This window comes from Aotus nancymaae, unplaced genomic scaffold (assembly GCF_030222135.1).
Source record: "Aotus nancymaae isolate 86718 unplaced genomic scaffold, 86718_ANA_hifiasm-v0.15.2.pri h1tg000064l_1, whole genome shotgun sequence".
Classification (NCBI taxonomy): domain Eukaryota; kingdom Metazoa; phylum Chordata; class Mammalia; order Primates; family Aotidae; genus Aotus; species Aotus nancymaae.
This window is the reverse complement of record NW_026988479.1, coordinates 25,286,724-25,313,008: the sequence shown is the minus strand read 5'-3', so window position 1 is coordinate 25,313,008 and position 26,285 is coordinate 25,286,724. Positions and strand designations below refer to the sequence as shown.

General features: G+C 49.8%; 1 protein-coding gene across 1 annotated transcript; it reads left to right on the top strand.

The window, feature by feature from the left end:
* Positions 1-16,107: 16,107 nt before the first annotated feature.
* On the top strand, positions 16,108-22,647 carry ARSI (arylsulfatase family member I). Its single transcript, XM_012450898.3, has 2 exons — positions 16,108-16,949; positions 20,350-22,647. Exons 1-2 carry the CDS (start codon positions 16,639-16,641, stop codon positions 21,755-21,757), a joined length of 1,719 nt encoding a protein of 572 aa, XP_012306321.2. The 5' UTR covers positions 16,108-16,638; the 3' UTR covers positions 21,758-22,647.
* Positions 22,648-26,285: the final 3,638 nt, after the last annotated feature.

Below are 26,285 nucleotides of genomic sequence, written 5' to 3'. Positions count from 1 at the left end.
CATCTTGCTGAATGATTCAGATTGCCTTCCCCTCAGTGGGCCTTGACCTCCCTGCCTGTGAATGGAGCAGATGCAGAGGATGCTGTATGATGGGATGCAATCTGTGATTAAGGTAATCGAGTGGATGAGAACCAGGTGTTGCAAAGCTGCGAATGCCAGTGTGAAGAATCGAGATTGGACTTTCTGGAGGCCAAAGCCCAGACTGGAGAGTCAGAAGTCCTGGGTTCAAGCTCTTCCCTTTACGAGGACTCATGTATGAACTTGGTAAACATTACCTTGCCTCTTTGAGCCCTGATTCCTGCATCTGTCAAAAGCCAGCTTCTCACGGACAGAGTGTCCCGTCACCAACTTGACTTTGTCACACTCTGTCCTCTGCTGAGAACGCCCTGGCCACCATCTCAGTCTCCCGATTCTTCAAGGGCCTGTTCAAATGCCACTTCCTCAAAAAAGTCTTACAGAATCTCCGGTTCAAAATTAACCTCTCACAGATATTAAAATGATGACATAAATCTTTATTTGATGACATAAAAAATGTCCAAAATATATTAAGCGAGAAAAAAGCAGGAGACAGAATAAAATGCATTTTAATCTATGTATATGTCTATGAATGGAAATGCATAGGGAAAAAATGGCCTAGAAGGATACATATAAATGTTGACTATGGCAGTCTCTGAGTCATGGAAATTATGTCTCGGTGTTCATTTTTCTTAATATGTTTTGAGCGTTTCTAAATGGCATGGAACAAGCATGTTGCTTTTATAAATAAGAGACAGTAGAGCCTCTTCCCAATTAAAAACATCATCTCCACTTTTCCTAAACTAAGCCCTGAGTGTTGGTTATGGCTGCGGCCCTAAATTGTTGTGTGTGCTTATATAAGTCACTTCACCTCTCTAGGCCTCATTTTTCTTATCTATAAAATGAAGAAGTCGGCTGGGCACGGTGTGGCTCACTCCAGTAATCTTAGCACTTTGGGAGACTGAGCCTGGAGTTCAAGAGCAGCCCGGCCAACATGGCAAAACCCTGTCTCCACTAAAAATACAAAAATTAGCTGGGTGTGGTGTCGGGTGCCTGTAATCCCAGCTACTTGGGAGGCTGAGGCAGAAGAATCGCTTGAACCCAGGAGGTGGAGTTTGCAGTGAGCCGAGATTGCGCCAATGCACCCCAGTCTGAGTGACAGAGACTCCAATTCAAAAAAAAAAAAAAAAGTCATACTCTGCAGTCTCTAAATTAATGTTCTCCAGTAGAACTTTCTGTAATGATAGAACATGTCTACCTCTTTGCTGCCCAGTTTGGTACCACTAGCTCTTGAAAGGTGGCTATTGCTATTTAGGGATTGAATTAATTTAAATCTAACTAGTGGCCACCATATTGATGGAGCAGTTCTAAATTTTCTCCTATCTCCAATGTTTGGTCGTGTCACATCTTATTTATTAAACTATAGAGTAATAAATCACGTTTGATTGTGTCATATCTTATTTAAACTATAGTTTAACAAATAAGAACTCTTTTCCAAGAGAATACTCTGTCTTCCACCCTGCAAGAATGTACTAACCCCAACTGCAGCCTCCTGACTCCAGTGGGAGCTGCCCTTTCTTTTGTGAGTGCCACCCTAGACCCTGTTGATTGATCATCATTTCAAAAGGAAACCCTCTCCATTCCCCCTTTCCCCTAGACCCTGGCAACCACCAATCCACGTTCTGTCTCTATGAATTGACCTATTCCAGATATTTCACACAAATGGAATTGCACAATAGATGAAGTTTTGCATGTGGCTTGTTTCACTTAGTGCCATGTTTCTGAAGTTCGTCCGGGCTGTGGTGTGTATCAGGACTTTGTTTCTGAAGTTGGTCTGGGCTGTGGTGTGTATCAGGACTTCGTTTCTGAAGTTGGTCTGGGCTGTGGTATATATCAGGACTTTGTTTCTGAAGTTCATCCGGGCTGTGGTGTGTATCAGGACTTCGTTTCTGAAGTTGGTCTGGGCTGTGGTGTGTATCAGGACTTCGTTTCTGAAGTTGGTCTGGGCTGTGGTATATATCAGGACTTCATTTCTGAGTTCATCCTGGTTGTAGTATCCAGGTTGTGGTATATATAACTTAATTTCTTTATATGGCTGAATAATATTCTACTCTGTGTATTTACTACAATTTATGCATTCATCCATTGATAGGACATTTGGGCTGTCTCTACCTTTTGGCTATTGTAAATAATGCCATTAGGAACATATATTTGAGTCCCTGTTTTCAACTTTTTCAAGTATATACCTAGGCGTGGAATTGCTGGGCCATATGGCAATTCTGTGTCTAACTTTGTGAAGAATCGCCAAACTATTTTCCACAGTGGCTGTACCATTTTACTTTCCTCCAACCGTGTCTAAATTCTCTGATACATTTCAACTTGGACCTAGAGAGTGGCTCTTAGTCCCTTTCTGGTCATGAAGAGGGCCACTTGTCTGGAAAGATGACAATGCTGCCCAAATAAATGTAAAGGTGAAAGATGGAGATAGTTCAAGTCACCTCTGAAACTTGACTCCATCCTGTCTCCTTCTTTGTGGTTACATGAGTCAGGAAATCCCTCCTTTTGTCTAAGCTGGCAAGTTGGGCTTCTGCCACCCAAAGAGTTCACCCTGATGCCCGCTCAGTGCTGGGTTCAGAATCTTGTATTTCAGGGTGCTCTAGGTAGAACCATCTATAATGTCAGCCACCAAATGCCAACCTGGACCCTGCAACTGAATCACTTTTTGGTTCCCTCTGCTCTTCCCCAGGTCCTGAGCTGAGAGCTCCAGACAAACCCTAAGGAAAACTTGACCCCTGGCAGGTCACCTGAATAAGAGAGCAAGCCCAAGAGGCTGGTGGCAAAGGCAGGTCTGAGGTGGGTTGGAGGAGGAGAAGCGGGCCGGGGTCCCCTGAGGACACTGTAGAACAAGGAAAACGGAAGGGAGTCTGGAGGCCTGGCAAGAGTGGGGAGGAGGAGGAGGAGGAGGAGGAGGAGGAGGAGGAGGAAAATGTGGAAAGAAAAACCCAGCAGTATCGCCAATATTTAGATGGCCTTTCCCAGGGTAATCGAGACAGCTCGTCTGTCTGTGGCCAAACATGAAGGTAACATTTTTTCAGGTTCTGAGAGGAAATAACTCCAATTTCATTTTCTGGCTGGGAGAAAGGAATGGAAAGTGATGAAGAAGGGCAGTTTTGGAGACAGAGTCCAGGCCACTCTGATCCCTTAATTCTCTAGAATCTCAAATCTGAGATCTGGGCCATGGGAGCAGAACCCAGCCAGTGTTTCTCTAAATAGGATCTGGACAGCACACTCAGGCACCAGGGAAGTCCTAGCTGCAGTCGACAGAAGAAGGCCCAGACGCAGGAGCAGTGCAGTGTTTGGAGGATGAGCATCGGCCACAGGTGTCACCACAGTCTTGATAGGAAAATGGTCTTGTAATCATTTTCTAAACATAGGATAAAAAGACAATCCACTCTTCCCTCTTGCATGGTTAATTGAGTTTTTCTTCTTAGTGTTTGATGGTTGCAATGCATAAAACATGAGATGTAGTCACTGAGCGCAATGCTGCTGCTGGTTGGTGGCCCACAGACACGGGTTTTCTGATAAATTCTCCTTCACGTGCTATTGGCTTGCTAGGGCCGCCATAACGAAACACCACAAACTTAGCAAGAGATTTAATTTATCAGTCCAGGAGGCTAAAAGTTGGAGATCAAGGTGTTGGCAGGGTTGACTCCTTCTAAGGCCGTGAAGGGATCTGTTCCAGGCAGGCCTCTCCCCAGCCCCCGGTGGTTCGTTGGGAATCTCTGGGCTCCCTGGCTTGGAGATGTGTCACCCTATCTCTCCTTCATCATCACGTGGTGTTTTTCTTTTGTATGTATGCCTGTGTCCAAATTTCCCCTTTTTATGAGGACATCAGTCATATTGGATTAACGGCCTACACTAATGACTTCATTTTAACTTGATTATCTCTGCAAAGACCCAGATAAGGTCCACATTCTGAGGTGGAAAAACATATCCTGTTTTTCTGGTTTTTTTTTTTTTTTTTTTTTTTTGGAGGGGTGGGGACATAATTCAACCCACAACATGATATCCATCAAAAAAAGAAAACGAAAGCAAAAGAATTCCGGATGTGCTAGCTCACGCCTGTAATCCCAGCACTTTGGGAGGCTGAGGCAGGTGGATCAATTGAGGTCAGGAGTTCAAGAACAGCCTGGCCAATATGGCAAAACCCTGTCTCTACTAAATATGCAAAAATTAGCCGGGTGTGATGGTGGGTGCCTGTAGTCCTAGCTACTTGGAAGGCTGAGGCAGGAGAATCACATGAACCTGGGAGGCGGAGGTTGCAGTGAGCTGAGATCATGCCATTGCACTCCAGCCTGAGAGACAGTGAGACCTTGGTCAAAAAAAAAAAGAAGAGCTAGTTAAAAAAAAAAAAAAGTTTTTGGTGTGTGTATTTACAATGGTATGCACCCTATTGTAGAATATTCCTGATAGGAAATAATTTTCATTTTGTTTAAGCATCTTTGAGCACTGAGTCTTTTGCTCAGAATTTTACAGGTCTGAGAGTTGGAAAAATTTTCCACAGCCTAGCTCCTGGCTCCTTAGATTTCAAAATTGTGCCTCTTCTTTGACACATATACTTCTATTGCCAGGGACTGGAAGATGCCTTCACTCTGCCATCCAAGCTTGGGGCCTGCACCTTTGTGTCATTATATGTCAGGTGAGTCAGCTCAGCGGACAGCAAGAGGCCTGGAAGACATTTCTATACCAAGACAGCTGACTTAACTGTACATGTATATCCAGTTCAACTTCCCGTGAGCCAGACCCCCAAAATGCCACGGCCCTTCTAAAGCCATCTGTCCTGAGGAAAAATGACAGTGAGGAGGTCAGAGGGAAGAGTCATTGATCACAATTGATTGCAGTTCAGATGACGGGCTCAACTTTCACAGATACATGATCATGTGAACACATCGTTGGGGCCCCCTCGGGGCTTAGAGAGGTCCCTGTGCCAGGGAGGGGTCTGGAAGCTTAAGCTGTACTAGTTTCATGGTCAGTCTGTCTCAGAATGGGTGCTTCTCCTCATCTTAAAAAGTCCTGTGAACAGGCTGGGCATGGAGGTTCACGCCTGTAATCCCATCACTTTGGGAGGCTGAGGTGGGTGGATCACTTTAAGTCAGGAGTTTGAGACCAGCCTGGTCAACATAGTGAAACCCTGTCTTCACTGAAGATATAAAACATTAGCCAGGTGTGGTGGTGCATGCCTGTAATCCCAGCTACTTGCAAGGCCGAGGCAGGAGAATCGCCTGAACCCGGGAGGCAGAGGTTGCAATAAGCCGAGATCGCGCAATTGCACTCCAGTCTGGGCGACAGAGTGACACTCCATCTCAAAAAAAAAAAAAAAAAAATCCTGCAAACATTCATGCGATACAGACTTAGTCATCTACTATAAGCCAGGGTCTGTACCAGGAACTGAGGAGGCAGAGACAAACTCAGCCAGCTGAGTGCACATGCAATTTCTAGATATCACAACCTCCATGAGGGGCCTGGGTTTGCCCAAGAGACTAGGTTCTCCTAAGGGTGGGTCACAGGATAAAGGGAAAAAAACTAGGTTCAGATTAGGCTCTAACTTGGGGCTTTTCCGTTTGATAAGCATATTGAAAACTCCTATGAGAAGAAGCCTCCCTCCAGGGTAATCTTGATGCTGAAAGGCCCCTTCGCAATCCGAATTCCAAACCAAAGCGAGTCTACCCATAAAGCCAGGAGCATGGGAATTGACACCTTCAAATGAGACCTCGGAGTCATGCTGCTTGCAGGAAATGATCCCCTGCCTGGAGTCCTGGATCCAGGAGACTAGGGCCTCAGCCTCCAGGTCCAACCTCCAGCCTTGGTCTGGAAGCTTCCTGCTGAGCAGAAACTCACAAATCCCTAAACCAGCCCTTCCAGCCAGTGACCAACCAATCCCCGCTGCCTGCCTCAGCTCCAGCCCAGCTTTACGCAGGACTGAGGCACTCTTAATCATGTGAAAGACTCATATTTTGGGGCATTCTCCTCTCTGAGCCTCGGGGTCTTAAGTCTAAGGGAACGACAATGGACCATCAACTCCAAAAGGACCTGGTGGTTTGTCTTGTCCATATCTGAAGTCTTAGTCCCAGTGAGTGAAAGGCCCATAATAGTTGCTCAGTAAGTGCTTGTTGAGTGAATGAATTGAATAAACAGATCCTTGATTTCTGTGTGGATAAGATAGCATTCTTTTTTTTTTTTTTTTTTTTTTAAGACGGAGTTTCGCTCTTGTTACCCAGGCTGGAGTGCAATGGCGCGATCTCAGCTCACCACAACCTCTGCCTCCTGGGTTCAAGCAATTCTCCTCCCTCAGCCTCCTGAGTAGCTGGGATTACAGGCACGCGCCACCGTGCCCAGCTAATTTTTTGTATTTTTAGTAGAGACGGGGTTTCACCATGTTGACCGGGATGGTCTCGATCTCTTGACCTCGTGATCCACCCGCCTCGGCCTCCCAAAGTGAAGACAGCATCCTTACAGTAAGTGGTACTCATCTAGCAGCAAGTGACAGATGTCAACACAAATTGGTGTAAGAAAAAAGGAATGTATTGTTCCCATAACTGAAGTCCAGGGGAGTAGTTCTACCTTCAGGTAGGACTGGAAAGGATCCATACACTCAAATGGTGTTATCAGGGATCTGTCTCCCTTTACCTCTCATTTTGCTTTCCTCTTGGTTGCAGTGAGCTCCAGGCTGGTCCAGGCTTCCAATCTTCTTGCTCTAAGTCTAACAGCAAAGCGACAATGTGCAAGGTTAACACAATGGACAATCTTCTTCTCAAAAATCCAAACAAAATTCTCAGAACTGAGTCTCACTCACCGTCTTAGGTCACTTGCGCATTCCTGAACTAATCCCTTTGGCCAGGGACATTTGATGCTCTAATTGTCCAAGCCTGCTCCTGGAGTCAACCCATCAGTGGAAACCCATCAAGGAAAATCTAGGTTCTGTTTCCAAGAAATGGGAGCAGCTGCAAGGCGGACAACAGGTGCCCACCATGGTATTTGCCTAAAGTCTGAACATTTAGGCAACTCTTCCCTTTTCTAAGTCTCAGTCTCTTCATTTGTCTTTGATAACAAAGATGACACTAACAAAATTCCAGTCCATTTTTACATCCTAGAGCTTTTGTGAGGTCCAAACAAAATCATGAGTTATGAAAACAATTAACATTTTTTGAGGCATCACTGGACATCTGGCCCTGTGCTAAGTAAACCCTTTACACATTTAGTCTTAGCTTTACAACAATCCACATTACTGATGAGAAGCAGGTTGAGAGGCTACAAGGCTTGTATACTGGTCACATAGCTAGGAAGGGTGGAGCTGGGGTTTACAGTAGTGCCCTCAAGCATGAAGCTATATATAAACTGTAAATAATTTTACAAGTATAAGGGATTATTAGTAATGGCATGTACTATTAATAATAGTAATTTTTTAAAACCCTGAAAGGAAATTCAAATAAATTCATACAAATGTTTGTTTAGCACCGACTGTGGGCTGATCACTCACCAGGGGCTCAGAAAGAGACACATAAATAACTGTGAAACAGGCAGGTTGTGATCTAATAGAAGCATAAACATGCCTCAGGGGACTGTGGAGAGCAAGTGATTGACTCTGAATGGGGAAGGAAGGGAGGAGGAGGTCTGGAAAGGTCTCTTGGAAGTGATGGGATTTGAGCTGGGCTTTAAGATTAAAGGACTTCAACAAAGGAGGGGAAAGAGAAAATCAACTTTTAAGAGGCCTGGAAGGATCTAAAGACTCAGAGCAGAGTTCTTGGATAAGGGTTCAGCACTTCTATGCAAAATAACTTTTGCACCAGCAGGAACTTCAAAAGTGATTGACTTAGCAGAGCACAGCAGTTGCCATGGGAACAGAGGCAAGCCTCATCCCTGTCATTAGTGAGCATCTCTGGCTTCGAGCAGTCTAGCCAAGGCCAGGAGGCAGTGGGGGCTGGGTTATGCCATCCCTTAGAAGAAAAACCCAGCAAGATTGCTGCCTGGGGAAATTGACTCATTTCACAGGGAGGTAGAGCTGACAGGTGACACCTGGGTTTGAGAAGATAGAAAGCCAGAGGAAGCCTCTGCCTCGAGGGGCTTTGGGACATCTTGAAGCTATTGGAGCAGGCAAGGGAGCCTCAAGGAGGGAATGGAAAGGCAGAGAACAGGCCTGAGAGAGGTTTCCAAGATGGATCCATTCCCACTCAGTCCTGGAGGAGGGGAGCAGTGCTGGAGGCAGCTCCACCCAGAATCCCAGAGTGGCAGGGGGTGGAGGGCGTCTCCCAGAGCATGCATCCATGTCACTTCTAGGCTCACTCGGACCTCCGAGGCCCTCTGCCAGGGCATTCCACTGCATTGGGAGTGTTGGCATCTAACCACTCAAGTACAGAGGGGACCTCATTCACAGGCTTGGTGACAGGAGCACATATGGTAGGGACTTTAATGTAGCAGGCAATAGGTTTGACACCTAGATTCAAATCATGGCTTTGACACCTTTTTTTTTTGTTCCTGAGATGGAGTCTTGCTCTGTCACCAGGCTGGAGTGCAATGTCATGATCTCGGCTTATTCTAAACTCCGCCTTCTGGGGTCAAGCAATTCTCCTGCCTCAGCCTCCCAAGTAGTTGGGATGACAGGCGCGTACCACCAAGCCCAGCTAATTTTTGCATTTTTAGTAGAGATAGAGTTTCATCATGTTGGCCAGTATGGTCTCAATCTCTTGACCTTGTGATCTGCCCGCCTTGGCCTCCCAAAGTGCTGGGATTATAGGCATGAGTCACCGCACCTGGCCAGCTTTGACACTTTCTAGCTGTGTGACTTTGGGCAAATTACTTACCCTTCGTGTGTTTCTCAGTTTCTCCACCGGCAAGATGCAAATAATGATAATAATCTTACCTGCCTTCTAGGACTATGTGAGGATTTAGTGAGATAATGGATATAAAGAGTTGTGCATGGCAATTTTCAATAAATGTAAGCTATTATACTATTATTATCACTTTCAAATTTCAATTTGGTATCAAATCAGGTGGTTTTTTTTTTTTTTCAGGCAGAGTCTCTTATCATTTGTGCCAAAATCCAGTTTCTCCAAGTATAATAGATGATGACAATGACAGCAGTAATAGTAGTGATGGGACCCATTTACCTTCCATATATCCAGTGACATTATCATGAAGAAGGAAGGCAAAGTTCTAGTGCCCAATGCCTGGCTAAGCGCTTGAGCTTTTTACTGCAGGCAGCTAGTGGCTATGGAACATTTTGGAGAAGAATAACTTGATCAGGGGAATGTAGATTTTTGCCCTGAGGCAATACACTTGCAGAAATAGAATCTAAGTATAACAACAATAATGCTTAGTAACAAAAGCAATAATAGCTACCATTTTCAGAGAGCTAATTGTTTACCAGGCACTGTGCTAAGAGCTTCAGAAGCCTTGTATGTTGTAATCTTCACAACAATCTCATGAGATTATGTATTCCTCCTCCTCTTCCTCCCTCTTCCTCCTCTTCTTCCTCCTCCTCTTCTTCTCCTCCTTCTCCTTCTCCTTCTTCTTCTTCCCATTTTACAAATAAGGAAACTGGGCAGGGTGCAGTGGCTCACGCCTGTAATCCCAGCACTTTGGGAGGCCAAGGGTGGTGGATCACTTGAGATCAGCAGTTTGAGACCAGCCTGGCCAACATGGAGAAACCCCGTCTCTACTAATAATACTAAAATTAGCCGGGTGTGGTGGCACACGCCTGTAGTCCCAGCTACTCGGGAGGCTGAGGCACAAGAATCACTTGAACCTGGGAGGTGGAGGTTGCAGTGAGCTGAGATGGCACCATTGCACTCTAGCCTTTTGAGACGGAGTGAAACTCCGTCTCAAAAAAAAAGAAGGAAAGAAAGAAGAAAGAAAGAAAGAAAGAGAAAGAAAGAAAGAAAGAGAAAAAGAAAAAGAAAACTGGGCACAGAGAGGTTAATTCAGGTAGCTAAGTCACACAGCTAGCAAATGGCAGAGCTGGGCTGGAATACAGGGAATCTGGTTCGAGGAGCCTCACATTTAACCAGAATGTGCTTTCGTCGGGGGGCAGCCCGCCATCCTCACTTTCGAGAGCCCCTCCGTTTTTCTGCATCTGAGCACTGCCACTCTGTTTGATTCTCCGGGACTTCACCTCTTTCTTTGAAAGTGTGTGTGTGTTTGTGTGTATGTGTGTGGGTGGGTGTTTGTATAAGAGAGAGACTGCAGCTGACCAGTGATGACAGAAGCCTCTGGACATCAAAGTGGGCAGAGCCCTGGATGGATGGGCTGGAGGCAGGCCTGGGTCCCATTAGGCTAATTCCTCTCAAGGCTGGAAGAGGCCAGGGCGGGAACTTCTGAGAACATGGAGAACAAGTCCTTTCATACGACCTCCCTTTGAGCTGGCCTCGGGGTGGGACCGGGGTCGGGTGGGTGGAGGGTGGGGGTGTGAGGAGAGGTGAGGCCGCAGTCAGGCTGGGCAAACAGATTGGGCAGCGGCTGTGAGCACAGAGTGCCCATTGTGTACCCAGAGCTCTGCTTTCAATAATCTTCTCTGAAGAATGCTTCATTGAGCGCCAGAGAAAGGAGCCATTGAAATGCCAGGGCTGGGTCCTCTAAAGGGTTAAAGACAAGAAGGCCATGGGTACCCAGGCTCTTGCCACTGGCTCAAAGACCTGATATGGGGATCCTGATCACTAAGACAAGGGACACTCAGTGAGACCACCCACAGGTCTGGAAGCAAGGGTCAGAGGGGGATGTATGTCTGCCACAGAAAGGCTAAAAGGGGTGCCCTAGTAACTAGGAGGAAAACCCCTTTCTTCCCAGAACCATTTTGCCCAAGTAATATCCAGCAAGATGTTAGATATCTCCTCAGATACCCACTCAGCCTGCCTACTGTGGAAAGCAACCCATCGGGCAGGTGTGTCTCTGTGTGGACTTCCTGCATGGACCCATACCAGGGGCCCCGCAATCCATTCTCCACAACACAGCCAGCATGGCTTCCTTAAACACCTCTGGCCTTTCCATTAATCAGTAATTAATTGGCCGGGCATGGTGGTTCATGCCTGTGATCCCAGCACTTTGGGAGGCCAAGGTGGGCGGATCATGAGGTCAGGAGTTCGAGACCAGCACAGCCAACTTGGTGAAACCCCATCTTTACTAAAAATACAAAAATTAGCCGGGCATGGTGGCAGGCACCTGTAATTCCAGCTACTCAGGAGGCCGAGGCAGGAGAATCGCTTGAATCTGGGAAGCGGAGGTTGCAGTGAGCCAAGATCATGCCGTTGCACTCCAGTCTGGGCAACAAGAACAAGACTCTGTCTCAAAAAAATAAAAATCAGTAATTAATTATAAAGAATGATGCTCTAGCGGAGAGTGTGGGAGTTACAGTAAGAACCAGTGGTCACTAAAGTAGGTGAACAAGGGAACATGTAGAGTTTTCTCTTCCAAATAGAAAGAACTAGTCATTAGAGGGATATGGCCTGTCAGAGAGGGCACCAGAATGGGATTCTCTGCTCCCACACTGACTGCCACACGTCTTTGCCAGCTACAGAAGCTCGTGGGGGTAGAAGTGTGGGTAACACCATGTTGGCCTCTGTGGGTGGCACAGAGGAGGCAGAAGGTGAATGAGAGGGGCTTGCCTCTGCGGAGAGAGGGCACTCTTGTTGGGCAGCTGAGAATGACCTCCAGCATCACCATGGAACCCGTTGGAGATGCTGCTTTCTCACTGAGCCTGTGTCTGCAGAGAGGATGTTCTGCAACTGAAGCAGACCTTACTCTATGAACTGTTCATATTAACCATTTTGGATGGAGACCTTGAAAAACAGATAATGCCTTTCTGGCTTTCTTAAAAAGAGGATCCTCAACTGGATCTAAACTGGAGGATGACCTATCATTCACTTCTGTGCTGGACGGTGATTTGGCCATGTTGCTGGGTCTGTTCAGGTGAATATAGCTCTTGGCTCCTGCACCAAAAAACCCCAAACTCCCAGGCTTTTGGAATTCATCAGTTTGATTTTTTTTTTTTTTTTGAGACAGAGTTTCGCTCTTGTTGCCCAGGCTGGAGTGCAATGGTGGGATCTTGGCTCACTGCAATCTCCGCCTCCCAGGTTCAAGTGATTCTCCTGCCTCAGCCTCCCAAGTAGCTGCGATTACGGGCATGCGCCACCATGCCTGGCTTATTTTATGTTTTTAGTAGAGATGGGGTTTCTCCATGTTGATCAAGCTGGTCTCGAACTCCCGACCTCAGGAGATCCACCCACCTTGGCCTCGCAAAGTGCTAGGATTACAGTCATGAACCACCACGCCCGGCCCATCAGTTTGATTTTTATGTTTTTTTTTGTTTTTGTTTCTCCTTAATGTTTCACTGTGAAACATATGAACATATTTTGCTGTAAAATAGGCAAGTGTCTCAAGTCACTTTCTTACATACTCCATCTGAGCTGCTTCTAATATTCTTGGACTTGGAAAGGAAATGATTGGCCTTGTGAGAACTGCGAATGAAGTAAGAGTCAGGAGGTTTACACTGGGGAAGGCCTGAGGAGTTCTCCTCTGAGTTCAGTGATTGAACTCTGTGATATTTTGACTGTTCAGAGGCCTTCTATGTTTTCTTTTGGTCTTTATTTGATCCAGCCTAGACAAATTGACCCCTAGAGAGAGGGCGACAGCATGCATAATTTGTGCATAAGGTTTTTCCCAAGGGCAATAAATCAGAAGGAAATAATATTGGTACGTAGATAATTTTAGTTCAAAGATGGCCAAACATACATATATACCTAGCCACTAACATGCACGTGTGTGCACACACGCACACACACACTCACATACACACGAATGCCAATGAGAGACAAAGCCACAAAACCAACCCACCCAGTTTTTCACATTTATATCTCAGTTCCCTACAAAGTTGTCTGGGAACAAATAATTAAAATCATAACATTTTCAAATGGGAAAGAGCTTTCAAAGTCCTTTAGATTTGCTCCCCCTTTTCTTAGTTCAGGAATCTCTTCTATTACCTCCTGGATAGACGGGCACTTTAACCTCCTTCTTGCATGGATCCAGTAATGGGAAGCTCTGCTTCTATACATGTGAATGGTTATGATGATTGTTCTCTGTGCTTTTGAGAGGAAGGACTAAGTCCTATGGGTGAAATTTACTTTCTGAAGTCTGATTTCATCAATGGAAATCTGTGACAGGAAGTAACAAAAGTACACCCCGGCCACATCTGATCTGCATTTTGTATGCAGATATTAGGCTTTCTGTAGCGTTCTAATGTGGATGTCCTTTTGGAGTTAAGTGACGAGAGCACATCTATGTGAATGGGGGGACAGATCTTTCCTGTGTGGGGTGGACATTCCTGGTGTCAATTGTCTTGGAAACACTGAATTCTGAAAGAGAAACTGAAAAGGCTAGTTTAACTGGCTGGAAAGGGAACGTCTGATTCTCTGTCTTACTTCTTAGGCCTGAACTCGAGACATCTTGAAGTTTTGAGAATCTGTGTGGGTGAGAGTAGGGCTGATGGACATTATCCCAGGGAAGAAGGCAGGTAAGCACCTTGTCTTGTAGAGAACACAAATGGAAGTTAAGTGAGCCGATCTTGAAAGCTATGCCCATGATTAACATTACGCGTTGTGTTTATTTCCCCCTTGTCATCCTTGAGCCTTTGGAAATGTCTGGTTTAAATGTTCCAGCCCGGCCTACCTGTGTAATGGCATCATTGGAATTGCTGAGAGTCAGGGTTTATTTCCCTAGAACATTAGAGGGAGGATGGTGCTCTCTGAGGCCTCTGTGGGTTTTGGTGATTATGGAGACTCTCAACAAAAAAGTGAGTATTGGGGAACAAGAGTTGGACCCGAGGTCTACCCACTCCTTTCCACATGGTGATTCACCCATCGCTGCCATTCGTTTATTAAGCAGTGGCCAGATTTCCTACAAAAGCAATCCTGTAAATTGGTCTGAAATCTGTCTTCCTGTAACTTTCACTCATAGGAATTAGTCCTTCTTCTCAAAAGCACAGAGAGGAATCATCACAAGCATTCACATTCACCAAGTGCTTACTATGAGCTGGACACTTTAATGAACACTGTACTATATCTCATATGTACTATTATCCCATTTTACAGATGAAGAAATTGAGGCTGAGGGAGGTGAAATAACTTGTGCAAGACCAGACCCCAAATGAGTGGCAGGATTTGAACTCAGGCAGTCTGATATCAGAGCCCACTGTCTTGAACTTCGAAGTACTGCTTGTCTCAATGACAGAGATCTGCCTCCTGTGATCTTGCCTCCTTGGCCTTTTTTTTGGTCCAGGGGGAATCCCCACCCCAACCCTTTGCTGTTTCTCTTTGTGCATGGAGTAGAAGGAAGGCATCCCTGCCCAGTTCCTCTTGCCCTGAGGCAATGGAAAGAATGCAAAACCCTAGTCCACCTGACCTCCAGTGACTTGTCCCACTTCGACCCCCAGGACAGCCTCATGGAAGCCTTTGGAAGCACCATTTTATCGGCCTTCCCTTTAGGAGGCTGTATTTTTCCTGTCTGTCCTCAACATGTCTTCTGCCAGAACAACAAGCTCAGTTTTCCCTTCTGATAAATCTGGTCACCCTAAATATGGGGCTTTGAGCAAACGGGAGCGGCTGGCCCCACGCAGCCCTCATTTCGAAATGCAGATTCACACGGGCTGCTATTTTGGAGGTCTGGTTTCTTTCCCCACACGCAGTGGTTTTAAGTAAGAGGGAAGGGACCATGACAGAATCTTGGCAGGGGAAAGATGCTAGGAGAGAAGATGCACCTGGGCAGTCTTTGCTTCCCAAAGTCCCCAAACACTGGCCCTTCAAGAAGCTGGGGGGTGGGGGAGAAAAGAGGGTCCATGGTCACATAACACTGGGATGTACGGCTTACCCAGCCCCTCCTGCAGAGCAGCAGTATGCATGTTAAACAGTTGAAGTCCTAGCAGTAAAGAAGTCTAACTGGTTTTGTTTAGCCCAGTTTTTCCATTTAAAAATGTAGCCTAGTAAAATTTTGCAAAACAATGATGCAGAGCAGAGCTTGCAAACCAGTACCGATGGTCTGATATATTCCTGGGAGAGGTTTGATTTGGCCTATAAAGTGCTTAAATTTTGCTTTCAGTTAGTCACTAACATTTCACAATTGGAATATTTCTCTAATAAAGAGGGTATTCTTCTTGAAAAATCAGAAGATTACGGACCTGGAATCACAGGTCAGTATTCCTGCCTGACTATGGTCAGCTGGAAACCAGGCTGTGATTTTTAACTTGCTGTAGCCCCTGTGTCTCCTGAGGGAAAGACAGCTATCTCCTGCTCTACTCATTTCTGATGCTCCTCGGGTTCCAGAGTCCTCCAAGCTTGCCTTCTCTGGTGTGGAGGTTTCCTTGGGTAGGCGTTGGCCTAGGTGACCACTGGGGCTCATTCGTCCATTCATTCATGCAACAGATACTGATTGAGCTTATACTGTGTGCTGCACCCTGTGGATACAAGATGGATAAAACAGCCCCTGCCCTCTGGATTCCAGCGTTGGCATTCTAAGATTCTACTTGGGAATTGCAGAAGGAGGAGGAGGGAGGGGTTGAGGAGAGGGGAGCTGGTAAGGCTACAGCCAAGCTTCTCGACTAGCCCCGCGTGCTTGTCCAAGGCTTGCCATTCTCCATCGCTTTCTCCACTGGCTTACCGAAGGGAGCTGCCTCTCCAACAGCCACGATGCGCCTTAGAGAAATAGCCACTGACTTGCTCTGTGACTTAGACGCGTTGCGGCTCATCTCAGGGCCTCAGTTTCTCCATCTGTAGAATGACCCGGATGGATTAGAAAATGATGGGCTTTCCTTCCAGGGCTGGCATTCAGAGAGGCTAAGACTCCATGATCGAGGAATGTCTGACCCAGCCATTCCGGAGCTGTTCCATCGAATTCCAAGCAGCCCCACTCCCTCCTTTCTCCATCTCGGTCAGGGGCGGGCGCTGGAGCCAGCAGGCCGGGAGGGCCTGGGCTTCCCGCCCGGGGGTGGAGCCGCTGCTCCGCGTCCCGCCCCTCCACCTGGGGATCAGCCCCGGCAGATGTTACAACTTTTTCGAATTCTCTCCCGCGTTGTCCTCTCGACCCGCCCAACTCGTGCCTCCCTCCCCTTCTCTTCTGGGGTCCTGCCCACCTCCCTGCAGGGAGCTGGACTGTTCTGAGGACTCCGGGTGGGGCGAGAGGCCGGGAAAGCAGAGGCGAGAGAAATTAGGAGGCGGGAGAAATCCAGAGCAAGAAGGAAGAGGGGAGTCAGAAAATGGTACAGAGCACTTTTTGGAAGCCGCCACGCCGCGTCTCAGGCTGGCCCGGCTGAGCTGGGGAAGAGGGAGCGAAGGCGGCGCAGGGCCGGCGCTCAGGCAGCGGGAGGCAGCTCGGCGAGGGCCTGACCTCCCCAGAGCGCCCCGCTGCGGCCGCGCAGATCTGGCCCCACCGTCCGGCGGACCGTCCCGGACCAGACACTGGGCCGCCCCCGGGGGCGCTGAACTTCCTCGCAGCATCCAGGCCGGCGGGCCGGTGGTGCGCCCTGGGCGCACGAGGTGGTGAGGCCCCAGGTGCCCTGCGCGCTGGGACGCGCGGGCCGGCTTGGCGATGCACGCCCTCACCGGCTTCTCCCTGGTCAGCCTGCTCAGCTTCGGCTACCTGTCCTGGGACTGGGCCAAGCCGAGCCTCGTGGCCGATGGGCCCGGGGAGGCCGGCGAGCAACCCACGGCCGCTCCGCCCCGGCCTCCGCACATCATCTTCATCCTCACGGACGACCAAGGCTACCACGACGTGGGCTACCATGGTTCAGATATCGAGACCCCTACGCTGGACAGGCTGGCGGCCAAGGGGGTCAAGTTGGAGAATTACTACATCCAGCCCATCTGCACACCTTCGCGGAGCCAGCTCCTCACTGGCAGGTAGGCGTAGCTTAAGGCCTTGGGGCTGGGTACCTAGGCCCCAGATCAACCCATTTTGTAGATTTCTCCTGCCAGTACCACCCCATGCTGGGATCTGGGAAATCTCCTATTGGCTGTGTAATCATTAGTTAGTCCCTTGCCCGCTCTGGGCCTCAATTTCCCTTCCCTTACACTGAATGGGCTTCATCATCTTTGAGGTCTCTTCTTGCTTTCATGTTCCAGAACACTCACATTCTACACAATGTAGAGACATCTGGTCATCCCTTTGTTAGAGGAACATGGCAGCCTCCGACATTTATTGCTGCTTCTATTTATGGACCCTGAGCAAGTCATTTAATTTCTCTAAGCCCCAGTTTTCTTGAACATAAAATGGAGCAAAGAACAGTTTTCATTTTGAAAAGAAGTGGCAAAGGTGGAATGAGTTGTGTGTGACCTGCTTGGCTGTCAATATATGGCAGTCTCTATGTCACCTGAGGGATTCAAGTCCCCATACTGTTTGATGAATACATTGGGAGAAGACCAAGGAATTGATAGGTGGAAGAGAAAGACACATACGATGCCATGACCTGTGTAGTCTTAGGCTGGTTACTTCATTTCTCTGAGCCTCTGTTTTTTCATCTGCAAAATCCTCCCGGGTTGGCTGGGAGCCCCAAGTAGACATGCTGCTTTTTCGGTAAGGAAATGTCCACAGGTGAGTTGGCAGGATTACAGGATGAAAAGAGCAGGGAAACAGGAGGTGGGGGTATGGAAGGCAAACTCTGGCCACTTAGGAGAAAATCCTCTGGCAGAGCTGAAGCTAATTCTCCTTGGATGGGGTCCAAGGCATGCTTTCTCCCAAGTTCCACCCAAGAGCCACTAGTGTGATCTCAGGAACCAGAAGCCTTAGTCTCTCTGTTTCTTAGTCTCACTATTTCTTGGATGGGAGCAATTGAGGCAAGGACTCAGGGGGGACCCAGCTTGGGGCCTGTGGTCAACTTCAGGGTCTGTGGGAGATGGGATTGAGAGGCCAGGTGTTTGGCAGGGATGCTGGAGCTGGGAATCAAATGGTGCCCTTTCTTCCTTTGATCTGGCACCTGGCGTTTAGATCCAGGAACCAGAAGGAGAACAGAAGAAAGATGGAAGGGTGTGTATGGGTTGGGGTGGTGGTGCAGGGTGGTTGTGTAGTGGTAAAGACCCATGTTGACCTGCAGAAGAGGGAGGAATCTGCATTCCCAAGAGTTGTACACAACTCAACGTTTCTGTCCTAAGAGGTGACTTTTGGTTTAAGCAGCGGAATGAACAGACAGCAACAGGGCAGTGCTCCAGTCCCCTGATCTGTGTGGCTGGCCAGTGCCTGCCCTCCACCCGCTGCAGTTGGCTCCATCTCATTGATGCTTATAGTGCTCATCAGTGTTTGTTAACACATCCAGTTGTGTTTTGTGATGCTGGAGAGAGGCAAAGTTTCTCATGTGACTCACTTGCAGATGGGCTTTGGTGACTCTTAGCTGGCCCATCCACTTTACAAACCAGTGCTCCACGGCACCCCACCTCTATGAAGACAGGCCCAGTTGTGACTCAAGGCCCTAGGGTGCTTCTCATATCAGTTCCAATCACTTATTAGCTTGACTGGGGCCTGGAGAGGCGGTTATCACCAAAAGATTTTGAGTATGAGTTGAGTAAACCCGGGTTCAAAGCTTAGCTCCACTGCTTGTCAGCTGTCTGAACTTGGGTCATTGCTGCACTTTTGACTCAGTTTCATCATATGTAGAAGGGTGATGGTAATAAACTTCCCTGCAGGTTTTTAAAATGAGATTTAAATTAGATAATGTGTCCGTATGGCACATAGTGTTAAAAGCTGCCATAGTAGCTAATTATAGCTAACAACAGTATCAGCTTTAAGATAAGGAAACCAAAACAGAGAAACTCACTCCTGTGCTCTGGTTGAAGATGTCAAGTATTCAGGGCTTGGCTTAATTTGGATGCCTGGGGGTGAAAAAAAGGTGTGGGATTCTAACATACTTGTGAAGTTCCAGGCTTCTTATTTACTCTAGGACTTTCAAGACTTGAGTAAAGGCAAGATACCATAAGCAGATCACATGGGAGCCTTGACCACAGAAGGAGGAAGCTGGGATGTGAATGAATAAGTGAGGAATTCAGGATTCACCTAACCATTCATTCCTGCCTCAGTGTGAGCAAGGGTCATATGAGCTCACAGGCAGGCACATGGGAGCTGGTCTTGAAAAACTGGGAAACTAGACGAGTCTTAGAGATTTCCCATTTCAACCAAGTCCTACACAGGAGCAAACTGAGGCCCCCATATGGGAAGAGACATGGCAACCCAGTTTGCTGAAAAGGAGTCCCTGCTTGGACTCTACTTGTATTTATGTTCAAGTCCTGGCTCTGTTCCTGACCACTGAGTGACCTTGGGCAAGGCCCCTCCCCATCCCTTAAAAAGACCTTAGGTCCTTTTTAAGATGAGATGAGTAAACTAGGGGATGAATTGGGTCCCTTCTGGCTCTAAAACCCTCTTGAGTGTCATTCATTTCTTCATTTCATAAATAATCGAGTGCTCTTTGAACATCACTTGGGTGCTAGGAATAGAAGGTTGAATAAAGGACAGTCCCATTACATGTCACTGGGCCCAGAAGCATGTGCAAATGAGTATAATCCCACGGCCGAGTAAGAAAATGATGGTGTGTACTAAGTGCTAGAGCAACCCAGAAGCAAAAGTGACTAATTCTTTAGGAGAGTTATGAAAGACTTTATAGCCCGGATAACATTTGGGCTGAGTTTTGAAGAGTGAGTTAGAATTTGCCTGGGAGAGCAGGGCTTGCTCTAGGCCCCAGAGCAAGTTAACAGCTTAGAGCTTAGGGATTCTGGAACCAGACTGCCTGGGTTATAAATCCCACTCCAACTACTAGCTGTGTGAATCACCAGGCAAGTAATTTAATTTACCAAGCCTCGGTTCCCTTATTTGGAAAATGGAAACAATAATATGTACCTTCTAATTTGTGGTGAGGATTTGGTAAGATAATTCATGTAAGAGGCTTAGTGTAATGCCAAGCTCACATTGAGTGCCCGGTATTAGCTGTTATTATTGTCATTATTAACCTGGGTTCAAATTTTAACTCCCCAACTTCCTAGCTGTGTGATCCTAGGTGAGTGGTTTAACCATTCTGAGCTTCAGTCTCCTCAGCTGTAAAATGACAATGTGATCGACTTCCAGTGATTTTGAGGATTGGATGAGATAATGCATTTGAGGTGCTTAGCACATTAGATAATACCTGGTGGTTGCTGTAATTATTTTTGCTGGTAGCGCTGGGACCAGAGCCCACCTCACAGTGGTTTTGGGGACTGGGTGGCCAGAGCAGTGGTCTGTAGCTCACCTGTGCCTTCTGTGCCTTCCCCTCCTCCCCACCAGGTACCAGATCCACACAGGACTCCAGCATTCCATCATCCGCCCACGACAGCCCAACTGCCTGCCCCTGGACCAGGTGACACTGCCCCAGAAGCTGCAGGAGGCAGGTTATTCCACCCACATGGTGGGCAAGTGGCACCTGGGCTTCTACCGGAAGGAGTGTCTGCCCACCCGTCGGGGCTTCGACACCTTCCTGGGCTCGCTCACAGGCAACGTGGACTATTACACCTATGACAACTGTGATGGCCCAGGCGTGTGCGGCTTCGACCTGCACGAGGGCGAGAATGTGGCCTGGGGGCTCAGCGGCCAGTACTCCACTATGCTTTATGCCCAGCGTGCCAGCCATATCCTGGCCAACCACAGCCCACAGCGGCCCCTCTTCCTCTATGTGGCCTTCCAGGCAGTGCACACACCCCTGCAGTCGCCTCGTGAGTACCTGTACCGCTACCGCACCATGGGCAACGTGGCCCGACGGAAGTACGCGGCCATGGTGACCTGCATGGATGAGGCTGTGCGCAACATCACCTGGGCTCTCAAGCGCTATGGTTTCTACAACAACAGTGTCATCATCTTCTCCAGTGACAATGGTGGCCAGACTTTCTCAGGGGGCAGCAACTGGCCGCTCCGAGGACGCAAGGGCACTTATTGGGAAGGTGGTGTGCGGGGCCTAGGCTTTGTCCATAGCCCCCTGCTCAAGCGAAAGCGACGGACAAGCCGGGCACTGATGCACATCACTGACTGGTACCCAACCCTGGTGGGTCTGGCAGGTGGTACCACCTCAGCAGCCGACGGGCTAGATGGCTACGACGTGTGGCCGGCCATCAGCGAGGGCCGGGCCTCGCCACGCACGGAGATCTTACACAACATTGACCCACTCTACAACCACGCTCAGCATGGCTCCCTGGAGGGGGGCTTTGGCATCTGGAACACGGCTGTGCAGGCTGCCATCCGAGTGGGTGAGTGGAAGCTGCTGACGGGAGACCCTGGCTATGGCGATTGGATTCCACCACAGACACTGGCCACCTTCCCGGGTAGCTGGTGGAACCTGGAACGAATGGCCAGTGTCCGCCAGGCTGTGTGGCTCTTCAATATCAGCGCTGACCCTTATGAACGGGAGGACTTGGCTGGCCAGCGGCCTGATGTGGTCCGCACCTTGCTGGCTCGCCTGGCCGAATATAACCGCACGGCCATCCCGGTGCGCTACCCGGCTGAGAACCCCCGGGCTCATCCTGACTTTAATGGGGGTGCTTGGGGGCCCTGGGCCAGTGATGAGGAAGAGGAGGAAAATAAGGAAGAGGAAGAGAGGGCTCGAAGCTTCTCCCGGGGTCGTCGCAAGAAAAAGTGCAAGATTTGCAAGCTTCGATCCTTTTTCCGTAAACTCAACACCAGGCTGATGTCCCAGCGGATCTGATGGTGGGGAGGGAGGAAACCATCCTCTGGATGTTCTTCCCCACTCCGGCTTGGCCCTGCTCTTTCTCAGGGAGAAGCCTGTCACATCTCCATCTACGGGGAATTGGAGAGTGTAGAGTCCCTTGGTTGAACTGGGTGGGGAAACTAGTTGGGGGTGAGTGGGAATAAACCAGACTGGGATATCTGTGTCTCAGTCCTGCCTCCTCACTGACTTGCTCTGTGACCTCAGGTGACCCGCATGAGCTTTTGGCCTTGGTTTCCTCATCTGTAAAATGAGCTGTAATGACTTTGTGACTCTGCGGTGTGGCCCTGGAGCCTGGGGCCATGGTGGAGTTCCTGGCCAGCCTTGCCACTTGGCAACTCATTTAAGCCTTCTCCCTTAATGCGGGATCTTTATGGTGGTGTTTGGGTGAGGGGCCACATGGGGGTATCTCGAGGCCTGGCCCCCAGCAGAAGGAAGCATGGTAATCTGGCTGCTTTCTACAGGGACCCCCTGAGTGCTGAGGGTGGAGGTTCAGGGATCGGGGTGGGGGCGTTGAACCTGGGTCTTCACATGGCCTAGGTCAGTCTTCAGGTCAGGCTGGTGTCGGGGGCTGTGGTGCAAAGCTCTTCTTCCTGCCCCTCCAGTACCCAGAGAAATTGACTGGGCCATTAACCACTGCAGCACCGAGGGTGGTGGAAACAGCTGTGAAGAGCCCCCGAACCAGTACACAGGACACCTGGGTTCTCCTCTGACCTTGGGCACAGTTCTTCCCCTTTAGGCCTTGATTTCCCCACCTGCAAGTGGGGATGCTAGCCCTGGCTCTGCCTCCCTCACGAGGCTGGGGAAGACTGGCCAAAGCGAGGTTGTGGAGGAGCTTGTGAACTTGATTAAAGTGTCATGACGTGGAAGCAAGGGATGCAGTGCTATCTGACTGTGAGCACGTGTTGACTGTGAGCACGTGTGGGTGTGCGCAGGTGTGTCCCGGGGGCAGGTGCAAGCTCACAGTTGGCCGAGTGAACAGGAGGGGAGGTGGACAGCCTGGCTAGGAGGTAGAAGGGATGGGAGTCCTGCCGTAGATCCACTGTGTGACCTCAGGCAAATCTCTGACCCTCTCTGGGCCTCAACATTCCACTCTGTTCAGTGGATGAGCTAAGAGCATTTGACCATTCTGGGCTAGTGTGCATGTGTGTGTGCGCATGTGTGTGTGTGTGTGTGCGCATGTGTTTGTGCATGTGTGTGTCTCTGTATGTGTGTTCGTGTGTGTGTGTGTGTGTGTGTGTGTGTGTTGGGGTGGGGGGCAGGCTGAGTGGTGGGGAGGAGGCCACGGTGGTTGGAAAGCCCGCCTGCCGCCTAGTGTGCCTCCATCCGCACACTGCGTTCTGCATATCTCCCTTCAGGTTCCAGTCGGCGCAGTGTGTGTAGGCGAAAGCCCTGCTGTGAATTTTGAAAATAGTTATTTTTGTCACTGGCAAAGGAGGCCTGTTAGGACTCATCAGCTTGTGGATGAGCAGGATGGGTGGGGTGGGTGCGGTATGTGTGGGGGTTCAGGTATTGGTTACAGAGCTACATCCCCACCGCAGAGGTGGCTGAGTCCAGGAGTGAGGGTCTGGCCTCAGGCTGCTGGGTGGAGGTGACCATTCATGCGCTAGGCCTCTTCCTCCTGGCCCTGTTCTTTTTACCCCTTATCACCTCCCCCAACTAGAATCCTTCCCTGCCTCCATGATGTTCATGCCTGGCTGTGGTGGGCAGGACCCAGGACAAGCAGAGGCCTCTGGATTCCAGTGAATTTCATCTGCTCGGGAGGGAGGCTCTGAAGAAGTCACCTGCTAAGGCAGTGGCCCAGGCCTGACACACCCTGGGAGATGAGCTGTCCATAGCTCACCCACTCCTCAGGGTACTCCAGCTCTGCTGAGTGCTTGTCCCAGCTGTGTGGGCGGGGCCTTTCCAGGGTGGCATGGAGCCAGGGCTTCCCTGCCACTCCAGGCTTGCACGAGCTGTATGGAGGCCTCTTCTGTGCCTGCTGAGTCAGCCCTGCCCGAGGCCTACCCTCCAGCTTCAGTCCCCACTTCTTTCCCGCAGCCCCTGCCCTTTGGGGTCACAAGTGCAGGACCATGAATGACCCTTTCTGCTGTCCCCTAATCACTGAGGCTTACTCCCCCTGTCACCAATCTAAACCAAGAAAGACCAGCTGAGGAGGGGCTGGCACCTGTTCCTGGTGCCCTAAGAAGGAGGCTTGGTCCCAGGTCTCGGTCCAGTCTCAAATCCAGTCCAGAACTTGGCTGGCTCAGCGTCCTACCCAACCCAGCACCCAGCAAACAGCCCGGTGGCCCCACATAAGCTTGAGCCTGCAACCTGGTCTAGGGAAGCTGGCAGCTGGCCTAGGCCTGAGATTGGTGGAGTCTTGGGTGCCCCAGAGCATTCAAGCACTACGATGACAGGCTCAGCCTGTTGTGACTTCTGCTCTTCCCAGCAGTTAGCATGGCTCCCACCAGCCCCCTCCCATCTCCTGTGGCCCAAGTTTCCTCCAGCCGGGGCACCTGGGTCTGGACTCTGCCAGGCTGCCAATTGGCACTGCCAGGCAGGTGCTTGTGCCATTTGAGCACCTGTGCTGGTGGGGAGGGAAGGGAAGGCAGATCAGAGAGAGCTCTGGCCCCTCAGGCCACAGATCTGGGGAAATGGAGCCCAGAGATGCCTGGTGAGACCCCCTGTATCTCCCTCGGCTGCACCAGATGGCAGCTGATCTGCCAGCTATAGAGGCCAGAGCCAGGAGGCAGCCTATCTAAGCTGGGCCCTGCCAGTGGAGTCGTGGGCTCTGGTGACCTATCTCCCAAGGGCCAAGAGATAGTGCTTCACCTGGGAGGGCCGGTGCTCTGGGCTCCAACTTTCTCAGGAGAAAGTGGAGGTTCCACTGGGGAGACCTCCTGCAAGCTCTTCCAGGACTCGAACTCAGGCCCTCTAACTGCAGGGCGTGCTGTGCGGCCCTTGGCCCAGGAGCCACTGTCCTCTGTCTGATGGCTGTCTGCTTCACTCTCCCCTGCACGGAGTGCCTCCTGTGTGGGGAGACCTCAGGGACAGTGCTGCTCCCTGACCCCTGACTTCCCCCACTTCTTCATGTAGGCCTAACCTTACTTACTGCAGTGGTGAATGAATCCAATCACCCTCAACCCAGACCCTCAGCAGGAGCATTTCTCTCTTGGCCCACTTTCTACCATTCTGCCCCCCACGCTCACTGCCCTTAGTGGGACAGGCCCGTGGGGACCCTTTGGGTGGCACGCTTTCTGTGGTGCCTACCCAGGCCCTGCAGGACCCCGAGGCATTCAGGCATATGTGTGTGAGTACGTGTGTGGGCTATGGAAGGTGGCATTTGAACCAGCTGTCACAATGCCACTGGGGCTGCAATCACCCACCGTGGAACCCAGCCCTGCTCTCCTTTTGTCCCTTCTGTCTCCGTGGGGCACTGCCTGTGTTCACATGCCAATCCCTATTCTGGCATGTCAGGGCTGACTTCAGCAACCTCCAGGGCTCCCACCCCTGGCCACCAGCCCATAGCATGCAGGCCTGCTCTCGAGCGCCACAGGCGTGTTGCAGATGGGGGTCACACGTGCTGCCTCTTGTGCCTGCCTTGGCCCTGGGGAGTGGGGAGTTTGGCAGGAACAATCCCCCTGATGCAATCATCGGCTCATTCTCTCAGCACCACAGAGGGACGGCTGGCTCCTCAGTGCCCGCCACCAGCGGGCACAGCTGCTAGCTTTGAGGGCTCAGGGGAGGCATTGAATTAGCAGTCGTGCCTTCTCAGCAGAGTGGTTGTTACCCTCAGGATGGGGTGGTGCCTGTCCCAGGCAGTGCCCACACCCCTGAGCTAGGCTCTGGAAACCTCAGAGGCTCAGAAGGGCATGTCTGTATGCTCATGTATAAGACTTTCAGAGGGAACTTCTTCCTCTTCTCCCTCCTTTTCCTCCCTCTTCTGCCTCTCCAGCCATCTCTCCACCACCAGGGTCCTGCAGCCGGCAACTTGCCCATCCCCCAGGACCACATGCACAGTGCAGGCCAGCAGGGGAGGAAAAGAAGAGTGACAGAAAGAGAGGGAGATGGAAACCAGAAAGGAAGTCAAAAGGATGAGAAGGACAGAGAACCGAGAAGGAAAGATGCAAGGGAGGGAAGAGGGAAAATGAGGGGGAGGGGAAGGCAAGAGGAGAGAAGAAAGGAGAGTTGAGGCCGGGTGCGGTGGCTCACGCCTGTAATCCCAGCACTTTGGGAGGCCCGGGTGGGTGGATCACAAGGTCAAGAGATCAAGACCATCCTGGCCAACATGGTGAAACCCCATCTCTACTAAAAATACGAAAATTAGCTGGGCGTGGTGGTGCGTGACTGTAATCCCAGCTACTTGCGAGGCTGAGGCAGGAGAATCGCTTGAACCCGGGAGGTGGAAGCTGCAGTGAGTCCATATTGCACCACTGCATTCCAGCCTGGTAACAGAGCAAGACTTTGTCTCAAAAAAAAAACAAAAACAAAAAAAGGATAGTTGAAAGGAGAGATGTGGAAGTAG

Excerpts from the sequence above, each read along its gene's own strand:
- ARSI (XM_012450898.3), top strand. The coding sequence starts at position 16,639 with ATGCACGCCCTCACCGGCTTCTCCCTGGTCAGCCTGCTCAGCTTCGGC. Across the intron at positions 16,950-20,349 it reads AGCCAGCTCCTCACTGGCAG|GTACCAGATCCACACAGGAC; the intron begins GTAGGCGTAGCT and ends CCTCCCCACCAG.